The 11,727-nt window shown below is 43.8% G+C and overlaps 1 protein-coding gene across 7 annotated transcripts in view; it reads right to left on the bottom strand.

Annotated features, from left to right (window-relative positions):
- Nucleotides 1-282: 282 nt before the first annotated feature.
- Nucleotides 283-11,727, bottom strand: part of LOC121555138 (microtubule-associated protein 2-like) — a 127,237-nt gene continuing 115,792 nt past the window's right edge. For all 7 annotated transcript variants that reach the window (XM_045212085.1, XM_045212086.1, XM_045212087.1 and 4 more), the window contains 3 exons: nucleotides 3,001-3,082; nucleotides 1,834-1,946; nucleotides 283-1,501 (listed from right to left, as the gene is read on the bottom strand). In XM_045212085.1, coding sequence (XP_045068020.1) covers nucleotides 1,277-1,501; nucleotides 1,834-1,946; nucleotides 3,001-3,082 — 420 coding nt within the window. In that variant the 3' untranslated portion in view covers nucleotides 283-1,276. The remainder of the gene's footprint in view (nucleotides 1,502-1,833; nucleotides 1,947-3,000; nucleotides 3,083-11,727) is intronic.

Genomic DNA, 11,727 nt, shown 5'->3' with positions numbered 1-11,727 from the left:
TTTACTGAGCAAAACAAGATGTGCTGGCGGCATGGCATGGGTAGAGTACTGTATCGGCATGGCCACGTAACTTCCTACCTAGTGTAAGAAAAGGCTGCTCCTAAGAACTGAACAGAGACCAGCCCACCCTGTACCTGGCCATACCCAGATTATGTTGTGCAAAAAGCTGATCTTGGGTCAGTGCTTGGACACTATCTATCTATCTATCTATCTATCTATCTATCTATCTATCTATCTATCTATCTATCTATCTATCTATCTATCTATCTATCTATCTATCTATCTATCTATCTATCTATCTATCTATCTATCTATCTATCTATCTATCTATCTATCTATCTATCTATCTATCTATACGCAGCATTAAAGAAATACACCAGATAAAAGATGGAGAAAAAAAGTACAGGTACTTGGAATGGAAATATCAACAAACAATTGACCAAAAGTACCTTCTAAATAGTCTCTAGTTCCATTAGGGTTGTTGTTTTTTCTTAATTTGTTTTGTTGACATAGGGTGGGGTAGGCAGCTCCATCAGGCGGTGAGTATGAGGCTGCTGTAGGATGGGGGGTCTTGGTGTCTGGGCTGGGGTTGACGAGAGGCCTGGGACAGGGTGAGGGAGTCTGGGTGGGTGGACTGAAGGCAGGATGGGAAGAGAGTGTCCAGGGCCTGGAATGGACAGGAGGCAGGGTGGGATCAGGTTGTCCAGGGTCTGGGATTGACAGGAGCTAGGGTGGAGGCAGGGTGGGGTAAGGGTGTCCAGGGCCTGGGATAGACGAGAGGCATGTTTGGGATGGACCGCATGGTAGGTAGCAGGGAAGGGTAGAGGCTGGGTGGAGGCAGAAGAAAGGTGTCCAGGGGCAGAGTGGGGTTGAGGCAGGGTGGGGTTGAGGCAGGGTGGGGTTGAGGCAGAGATTTGTGTGGGCTGTCTGGTACCCAAGGCTGGGGGTGGACTGGAGGGAGATTGGAGGCTGGGTGGAGGCATGATGAGGGAGCCTGGGCTGGACTAAAGACAAGTGAGGGAGTCCAAGGCTTGGGGTCAGGTTGAACTGGAGGCAAGCTGAGGGTGTCAGGAGTCTGGGATCAGTCGTCTGGAGGCAGGGGGAAGGTGTCCGGGGCTGGGGTGGACTGGAGGCAGGGGGAAGGTGTCCGGGGCTGGGGTGGACTGGAGGCAGGGGGAAGGGGGAAGGTGTCCGGGGCTGGGGTGGACTGGAGGGAGACTGGAGGCAGGGTGGGGGTCAAGAGATCCGGTGCCTGGGCTGAGGGGGGTCAAGGCGCTCACAAGCCCTGCTTGGCCAGGGCGGCGGTGACGTCTTCAGCTAGAGTGGCTAGCTGTGGAGACTCCAGCAAGTTGATGCTGCCAGAGGAGGACAGGTGGCTGTCGCGGTGGGGAGACACCGTCCCTGACATGCCCGTTTCCGGAGACTGGGTCACGATGATCTCCGCCCCATGGTCCACCCGGGCCTTGGCCGTATCACGGAACAACAGCTTGTGGCTTTCGATCTACAGGGAGTTAGGGTGGGTGAGATAGGCGAGGGGTACACATACACATACACAGGTGGGGGATACACACACACACACGCACAATCACACACAGGTGGGTGATTCATACTGTACACAAACGTCATATGGATGGTTCGAGGGGTGCTAACCTTGGAGGAGTCTGTCTGAGACGGATGTCCGACTGATCAGGTGTGCATCCCAAAAGGCACCTTATTCCCTTTAACAAGCACTAATTTTGACCAGGGCACATGGGGCCCTTTAAAGGGAATATGCTGTCATTTGGGACGCAAGCAATCTTCGTTGTGATGAGTTTACAGTATGATGGGACTTACCATAATGTGGCCTCCACCAGGGGTGTGGTGTGCATTATCCAGGGAACCCACCTTGGGCTGGGCCTTGTCTTTAAAGTCCAGCTTCACACTCTCTATGCGCACGTTACCTCCCCCTAGTGGAGGGAGAGGGGGGTAGTGTGAGTGAGTGAGTGAGTGAATGAGAGAGAGAGAAAAGAAGAAGAAGAAGAAGAAGAAGAAGAAGAAGAAGAAGAAGAAGAAGAAGAAGAAGAAGAAGAAGAAGAAGAAGAAGAAGAAGAGACTTCAAGACAGGAATGTATTAACCGGTAAGTGAAGTGCAATATCCTCTTGGATATCCTCCCACTCATTTGTTCCAATACATCATTATAATTTATTATCAATAATTAGTCAAACCGATTATAAGACTGACTAGGAAGACCCTTATTCCTTATCAAGAGCCCCATTAGCTGTTGCCATGACTACAGCTAGTCTTCCTGGGGTCCATACCCTGCAGATATATCTGTCGTTTAAAATGTAATGTAATAGTTGCTTTGGAAATGTATCATTACCTCTAGGATGCAGGGTGAGTGTCGCAGTGTGAATGTATTATTGGACAGAAGCTGATAATCAGTATGACCACGAGATGGCGGTGTAGGACTCTGACGCAGTAGTCATCACCACTATCTCAAAGCAGGGGGGATTTTTCCGCATCACACAGCACACATGAGATCCTCTCACTGTATGGAAGCATCCCAAATGGCTCCTTATTCCCTATAGTGCACACATTTTGACTAGAGCCCATACCCATAGGTCTCTGGTCAAAAGTAGTGCATTATTCAGGGAATAGGGTGGCATTTGGGACATATCCTATGATGCTCTCTCACTCGTTTCCTTTATCTACAGTAAGGTAAAGGTCTAATTCCTATACAAGCCCACCATGGTCCTAGTGTGTTGTGGATACACTGTAAGCTCCCATATCTCTCAATTGTCAGTGTGGGGTGACCCAGGTAGATTATGATTGAGATCAACTTTGAGCCTTTTTACACACAGCTAGTTTGAAACCGTTGTCGAAGAGACGTCTTGCCCTCGACTACACATATTTTTGTAGTGTAAAGAGACATATCTGCAGCTGGCATCAAATCAGACGCCGGAATCAGATTGCCAAGCCACCTCCGTACACACAGTCTACAGGAAGTTTGGGTAGGTTACCTGGCCGGTGGCGGATGTTGTCCAGCGATCCACACTTGGAGGTCACGTGACTCAGGTCAATCTTCTTGGTCTGAATCTGCACCTGTGGGTATGATCTGTTTTAGTTTGCCCAGTCTGGTCATTTCTACCCATTAACCCATTGTCCAACCAAGGAGGATCAATAGGCTGAGAGTCAATAACTCAGAATCATGGTGTGTTGCTCTCCACAATCCTAGCAATATCTAATATCTACTGCTAATATGAAGTACAACATCTACTGTTATTATGCCTAACGAGAACCCTCAGGTTCAGTTATGAAGATCTGAAAAGACAATAAAAGTGCACATTCAGAATATTAGCCAATAAAAACACACATTCAGAATATTAGCCATAGAATATTGGCCAATAAAAACACACATTCAGAATATTAGCCATAGAATATTAGCCAATAAAAATGCACATTCAGAATATTAGCCATAGAATATTAGCCAATAGAAATACACATTCAGAATTAGCGAGAAAGAGAGAAAGACAGAAGGAATAAATTATGCAAACAACCAAAAGGCACAGCAACTACAGACTGAGTAAGTAAGTGAGTGAGTGAGTGATTGAGTGAGTGAGTGATGGAGTGAGTGAGTGAGTGAGTGGGAAGCAAGTACAACAGAAGCATATGCATTAGACAACTGACAGTGACAAATCAAGAAACATAGGAAAAATAAGAGATTTATCCGTCAAGATTATTTAATAGAACATGCCTACTGTGTGGTCTACCATCAATGTAAATGTTTTATAATCGTGTACAGTGCCTTCAGAAAGTATTCACACCCTTTGACTTTTTCCACATTTTGTTGTGTTACAAAGTGGAATTAAATTTGATTTAATTGTCATGTTTTTTGTCAACGATCTACACAAAACACTGTAATGTTTAACATTTGTAAAAACAAAAAACTAAAAAAGAATATATCTTGATTATATAAGTATTCAACCCCCTGAGTCAATACATGTTAGAATCACCTTTGGCAGTGATTACAGATGTGAGTCTTTCTGGGTAAGTCTCTAAGAGCTTTGCACACCTGGATTGTACAATATTTGCACATTATTCTTCCAAAAATGATTCAAGCGCTGTCAAGTTGCTTGTTGATCATTGCTAGACAGCCATTTTCAAGTCTTGCCATAGATTTTCAAGCTGATTTAAGTCAAAATTGTAACTAGGCCACTCAGGAACATTCAATGTTGTCTTGGTAAGCAACTCCAGAGTACAGTGCATTCGGAAAGTTTTAAGACACCTTGGCTTTTTCCACATTTTTTTATGTTACAGCCTTATTCTAAAATTGATTAAATAGTTATTTTTCCTCATCAATCTACACACAATACCCCATAATGACAAAGCAAAAACAGGTTTTTAGAATTGTTTGAAAAAAAAAAAAGATGTTAAATATCACATTTATATAAGTATTCAGACCCTTTACTCAGTACTTTGTTGAAGCACCTTTGGCAGGGATTAAAGCATCGTCTTCTTGGGTATGATGCTACAAGCTTGGCACACCTATATTTGGGGAGTTTCTCCTATTCTTCTCTGCTGATCTTCTCAAGCTCTGTCAGGTTGGATGGGGAGTGTCGCTGCACAGCTATTTTCAGGTCTCTCCAGAGATGTTCGACCAGGTTCCAGTCCGGGCTTTGGCTGGACTACTCAAGAACATTCAGAGACTTGTCCTGAAGCCACTCCTGCGTTGTCTTGGCTGTGTGCTTAGGGTCGTTGTCCTGTTGGAAGGTGTACCATCGCCCCAGTCTGAGGTCCAGAGCAACCTGGAGCAGGTTTTCATCAAGGATCTCTCTGTACTTCGCTCCGTTCGTCTTTCCCTCGATCCTGACTAGTCTCCCAGTCCCTGCCTCTGAAAAACATCCCAACAAATTGATGCTGCCACGACCATGCTTCACCGTAGGGATGGTGCCAGGTTTCCTCCAGACGTGACGCTGGGCATTCAGGCCAAAGAGTTCAATCTTGGTTTCATCAGACCAGATAAACTTGTTTCTCATTGTCTGAGAGTCCTTTAGGTGCCTTTTGGCAAACTCCAAGCGGGCTATGTGCCTTTTACTGAGGAGTGGTTTCCTCTGGCCACTCTACCATAAAGGCCTGATTGGTGGAGCGCTGAAGAGATGGTTGTCCTTCTGGAAGGTTCTGCCATCTCCACAGAGGAACTCTGGAGCTCTGTCAGAGTGACCATCGGGTTCTTGGTCACCTCCCTCACCAAGGCCTTTCTCCCCCAATTGCTCAGTTTGGCTGGGCGGCAAGCTCTAGGAAGAGTCTTGGTGGTTCCAAACTTCTTCCATTTAAGAATGATGGACCTTCAATCCTGCAGAAATGTTTTGATAACCTTCCCCAGATCTGTGCCTCAACACAATCCTGTTTTGGAGCTCTACGGCTTTGTTTTTGCTCTGACATGCACTGTCAACTGTGGGACCTTACATAGACAGGTGTGTGCCTTTCCAAATCATGTCCAATCAGTTGAATTTACCACAGGTGGACTCCAGTCAAGTTGTAGAAACATCTCAAGGATGATCAATGTAAACAGGATGCACCTGAGCTCAATTTCGAGTCTCATAGCAAAGGGTCTGAATATTTATGTAAATAAGGTATTTCTGTTTTTAATTTGTAATACATGTACAAAAATGTCTAAAAACCTGTTCTCGCTTTGTCATTATGGGGTATTGTGTGTAGATTGACGAGGATAAAAAAAGTTACAAATAAAAATAGTATAAGGCTGTAACGTAACAAAATGTAGAAAAAGTAAAGGGGTCTGAATACTTTCCGAATGCACTGTATATTTGGCCTTGTGTTTTAGGTTATTGTCCTGCTGAAAGGTGAATTTGTCTTCCAGTGTCTGGTGTAAAGCAGACTGAACCAGGTTTTCCTCTAAGATTTTGCCTGTGCTTAGCTCTATTCCGTGTCTTTTTATCCTAAAAAACTCCATAGTCCTTGCCGATGACGAGCATACCCATAAAATGATGCAACCACCACCATGCTTGAAAATATGAAGAGTGGTACTCAGTGATGTGCTGGACTTTCCCCAAACATAATGGTTTGTATTCAGGACTTAAAGTTAATTTCTTTGCCACATTCTTTGCAGTTTTACTTTAGTGCCTTATTGCAAACAAGATGCATGTTTTGGAATATTTTTATTCTGTACAGGCTTCTTTCTTTTCACTCTGTCAATTAGGTTAGTATTGTGGAGTGACTACAATGTTGTTGATCCATCCTCAGTTTTCTCCTTTCACAGTCATTAAACTCTGTAACTGTTTTCTTTGCGAGACATTGGAAAACCTTCCTGGTTTTGTCGTTGAATCTGTGTTTGAAATTCACTGCTCAACTGTGGGACCGTACAGATAATTGTATGTGTGGTGTACAGAGATGAGGTAGTCATTCAAAAATCATGTTAAACCCTATTATTGCACACAGAGTGAGTCCATGCAACTTATTATGTGACTTGTTAAGCACATGTTTACTCCTGAACATATTTAGGCTTGCCATAACAAAGGGGTTGAATACTTATTGACCCAAGACATTTCAGCTTCTCATTTTTAATTTGAGAAAAAATATATAAATATATAATTCCACTTTGACATTTTGGGGTATTGTGTGTAGGCCAGCAACACAACATTTCAATTTAATCAATTTTAAATGCAGGCTATAACACAACAAAATGGAAGTGGTGTGAATACTTTCTGAAGGAACTGTATATGCTTAGGTTTGTAACAGTATCTGATAGAAACTATACCCTCCCTAACCATGCAGAATGCTAGTGAACATGAAGATGGAGCTGTGGTTTGTGTCAGTGAAAAAAAGGTTGTGAATTGGGTGGCCTCTCCATAACTAATCTATCCATCTATCTTTTAATTTTCATAAGTGGGGTTTGAGAGAGAGGGAGGTGAGAGAGATAGCCAACGTTCAAGTTCAACCTTTTTCCCCTCCAAGAAACAGAAAGCACAGCCATAAAGGACTAAATAGGGAATAGGGTGTCATTTGAGACGTTATACACAGTCTGGGACTGGGATAGGAACCATGCAGTCCCCAGTCCTGCGTCTCCCTGGAACTCTGACTGGCGAGTGGTGTGTGTGTGTGTGAGAGAGAGAGAGAGAGAGAGAGAGAGAGAGAGAGAGAGAGAGAGAGAGAGAGAGAGAGAGAGAGAGAGAGAGAGAGAGAGAGAGAGAGAGAGAGAGAGAGAGAGAGAGAGAGAGAGAGAGAATCAGAGAGAGAGAGAGAATGAGAGAGAGAATCAGAGAGAGAGAAAGAGAGAGAGAATGAGAGAGAGAGAGAGAGAGAGAGAGAGAGAGAGAGAGAGAGAGAGAGAGAGAGAGAGAGAGAGAGAGAGAGAGAGTGAAAAGAAGGAAGAAGAGGAAGAGGAGGAGGTAGAATGTGTGTGAGAGAAAGGGGTACCATACCAAAACGAAGAGAGGAGTGTGTGTGTGTGAGAGATGAGGAGAGACGTCAAGTGTATTAGGGATAAGAGACTCACATTTCCCCCTCCTGCAGAGTACTGTCTTTTGTCCAGGGAGCCACACCTAGACTGAACATGGCTAAAGTCCAGTTTAACACTGGGAATAAGCACCTGTAGGAGTCGGAGATAGTTTATATAACGTTTATATCATGTTTATATCTATAGACGTGAAGGTGAGGGGCGGGAGAGGGATTGGGGTTGTGACACAGAGCTTCATCCAGATGACTCGACAAACAGCTTCCCTGACTTCTAACCTCTCAACACCTCAGGGCATAACATTAGTACCAGAGTTTGGTTTTGAATTCCATTTTAATTCAGTCAATTGTCGAAGAGGAAAATGTCAGTTTAATTCCGAATTGATTGAATTGAAATGGAATTAAACACACCACTGATCATCTCTGACATCAGACACTTCTTACTTCCCCATGGCTACCAAAATCATGGTCATTACATCTTTACCAAAATCATGGTCATTACATCTTTACAGGTAGAAAATATCAGCAAAGAGAGACCTTGGGAAGATCTCAATTGCATACTCCTCGAATCCTCTCTCCTCGTCTCCTTCTCAAAACCCATTGGATGAGAAAGCCACAGATTCCTTCTCTCTGACCTTCTCCTCCAATGGGTTTTGAGAAGGAGAAGAGGAGAGAGGACGTGAGGAGTATGCAATTGAGATGACACTTTGTGATTGCTTTCTTCATGTAACCACGGTGACCTTCGTGCCTTGGGTCTACAACTGAGCAGGCTAGTCGTGATCCTCAAGAGCTAGAATAAACATAGACATACAATGAGTAGAACAGGGAAAGCCCCTCAGAGCACAGCAATTGACTTGAATGGGGATGGACCTCCTCTTCCCTGGTCCTGATACTTTTGGCCATGTAGTGTATGTGGACACCCCTTCAAATGATTGGATTCGGCTATTTCGGCCACACTCGTTGCTGACAGGTGTATAAAATCGAGCACACACCATTCAATCTCCATAGACAAACACTGTCAGTAGAATGGTCCGTACTGAAGAGCTCAGTGACTTTCAACGTGGCACCGTCATAGGATGCCACCTTTCCAACAAGTCAGTTCATCAAATTTCTGCCCTGCTGGAGCTGCCCCGGTCAACTGTAAGTGCTGTTATTGTGAAGTGGAAATGTCTAGGAGCAACAACGGCTCAGCCACGAAGTGGTAGGCCACACAAGCTCACAGAAGGGGACCGCCAAGTGCTGAAGCGCGTAGCGTGTAAAGATCGTCTGTCCTCGGTTGCAACACTCACTACTGAGTTCCAAACTGCGTCTGGAAGCAACGTCAGCACAATAACTGTTCGTCGGGAGCTTCATGAAATGGGTTTCCATGGCCGAGCAGCCGCACACACGCCTCAGATCACCATGCGCAATGCCAAGCGTCGGCTGGAGTGGTGTAAAGCTCACCGCCATTGGACACTGGAGCAGTGGAAACGTGTTCTCTGGAGTGATGAATCACGCTTCACCATCTGGCAGTCCGACGGACGAATCTGGGTTTGGCGGATGCCAGGAGAACGCTACCTGCCCGAATGCATAGTGCCAACTGTAAAGTTTGGTGGAGAAGGAATAATGGTCTGGGGCTGTTTTCATGGTTCGGGCTAGGCCCCTTAGTTCCAGTGAAGGGAACTCTAAACGCTACAGCATACAATGACATTCTAGATGATTCTGTGCTTCCAACTTTGTGGCAACAGTTTGGGGAAGGCCCTTTCCTGTTTCAGCATGACAATGCCCCAGTGCACAAAGCGAGGTCCATACAGGAATGGTTTGTCGAGATCGGTGTGGAAGAACTTGACTGGCCTGCACAGAGCCCTGACCTCAACCCCATCGAACACCTTTGGGATGAATTGGAACGCCGACTGCGAGCCAGGCCCAACCGACCAACATCAGTGCCCGACCTCACGAATGCTCTTGTGGCTGAATGGAAGCAAGTCCCCGCAGCAATGTTCCAACATCTAGTGGAAAGCCTTCCCAGAAGAGTGGAGGCTGTCATAGCAGCAAAGGGGGGACCAACTCCATATTAATGCCCATTCTTTTGTAATGAGATGTTCGACAAGCAGGTGTCCACATACTTTTGGTCATGTACACAGAACAAAAATATAGATGCAACAATTTCAAAGCTTTTGCTACGTTAAAGTTCATATAAGTAAATTAGCCAATTGAAATGAATTAATTAAGCCCTAATCTATTGATTTCACATGACTGGGCAGGGCCGCAGCAATGGGTTGGTTCTGGGAGGGCATAGGCCTACCCACTTGGGAGCGAGGCCCATCCAATCAGAATGAGTTTTTCCTAACAAAAGGGCTTTATTATTGACCGAACCTCCTCCTCACCCCCTCACTAACAGGGATGTAAACATATTTGTTGCCAAAATTTGAGAGAAATAAGCTTTTTCTGCGTTTGGAAAAATTCTGGGATATGTTATTCCAGCTCATGAAACATGGAACCAACACTTTACATTTTGTGTTTATATTTTTGTTCAGTGTAGTTTATAAAGGACTGTGCCAAGACCTTCGTCTTTTTAAATGTTTTTCCACATTAGATTTTGTCTGTATCCTACAACTCTGTTACACCTCCTTCCCACTGGGCACACACTGGTTGAATCAACGTTTCCACGTCATTTCAATGAAATTACGTTGAATAGACGTCTGTGCCCAGTGGGTTCCTTCCTTCACTTATCTGCTTTCCCGCCTTCCCACTACTGTTTGCTGAAAGGATGGGATAGAATTCCCATCCTTTGGTCCTCTGTAGCTCAATTGGTAGAGCATGACGCTTGTAACGCCAGGGTAGTGGGTTCGATCCCCGGGACCACCCATACGTAAAAATGTATGCGCACATGACTGTAAGTCGCTTTGGATAAAAGCGTCTGCTAAATGGCATATTATATTATTATTAATATATTATATTATATTATATTATTATATTATTATATTATTATATAATCTAATGTAACATCCCCTGAAATGCTGTATGTACTGCATGCCTGTCAACAGGGACACAGGGTGCTGAATCTGCCAGAACTATTCAGGCAGTCTTTTCTAGAGCCCTAGAGGTCCTGGTCAAAAGTAGTGTACTATTTAGGGGAATATGGTGCCATTTGGGATGCATCCATAGACTGTGAATATGGGATGTAAACTAGAATGGCTAAGGGACAGGATTTATTTCTAAAACAGTCACAGTTATTGGGCCAGGGTCTGCTGTAGCTGTAAAGAGACAAAGTAAGTTTGATTGAGACACAAACATAAAATAGCAGGATTGGTCGCGCTGCAAAGTATAAAACATCTTAACACATTTATAACATTATAACGCTAGACATGCAGAGAGTGGGGAAGAAAATTGAGAAGAAAGTCATAAGCCAGCAGATAGTAGAGAGAGGAAGATAAACTGTGATCAGTGGATTGAAGTGGTTTTAAGTGGTGAGAAAGAAAGAAAGAAAGAAAGAAAGAAAGAAAGAAAGAAAGAAAGAAAGAAAGAAAGAAAGAAAGAAAGAAAGAAAGAAAGAAAGAAAGAAAGAAAGAAAGAAAGAAAGAAAGAAAGAACAGAGGAAGAAGAGAGAGATAGGCAAATAGGTCATCTGGTTGGAGGTCACTGCTGGAGCTTCACAGAAAAACAACAAGTAGAAAACATTCTTCTTCCCACTGCATTTCTCTCACAACAACACAAACATTTTGATAAATCCCCTCATGTTGTACTTCTCTATACACCATGTACAGTATGCTTATTACACACATACACATATATGCATATTCTCTATAGGCCTACGCCACTTTAAGGCCAATACTGTGAAGAATAGTTATTTTAATGCTTCTCTCTATAGAAAAGGTTTAAATCTTCCATATTGTGTTCCATGTCATAACAGGTACAGAGAGGTACAAATGATTGTTTGAGTATGTTAACTCTGCATGGAAGATACATACAGTAGATGCACATGTGTTGTTGATAAACTGCATCAACACCATCATTGTTTTGTTGCATGTGAATATATATACTTCCATCATTAGAGTGGGTATATATTACAACTGAATGACGAACAAGAAGAGGAGACTTCAGTTTTGATCATCAGGCTGTTCAGATAAGATACTGAACCATACAGGAAGCAAAGTGCTCAGGAAAGGGAGTCTGTGATTTAAGTGTTTTTGGTTTTGTGCACATATCAATGGAACTGTACTCCCATTACAGTAGCTAGCTAGATGTGGTGCTGGGTTCCGAGATTAATGGAACTGAGTCTAAAGTTTGCTTTTCAA

Source organism: Coregonus clupeaformis, chromosome 40, assembly GCF_020615455.1.
Source record: "Coregonus clupeaformis isolate EN_2021a chromosome 40, ASM2061545v1, whole genome shotgun sequence".
NCBI lineage: Eukaryota > Metazoa > Chordata > Actinopteri > Salmoniformes > Salmonidae > Coregonus > Coregonus clupeaformis.
The sequence above is the reverse complement of the archived record's forward strand: the minus strand, read 5'-3'. Positions and strand labels throughout refer to the sequence as shown.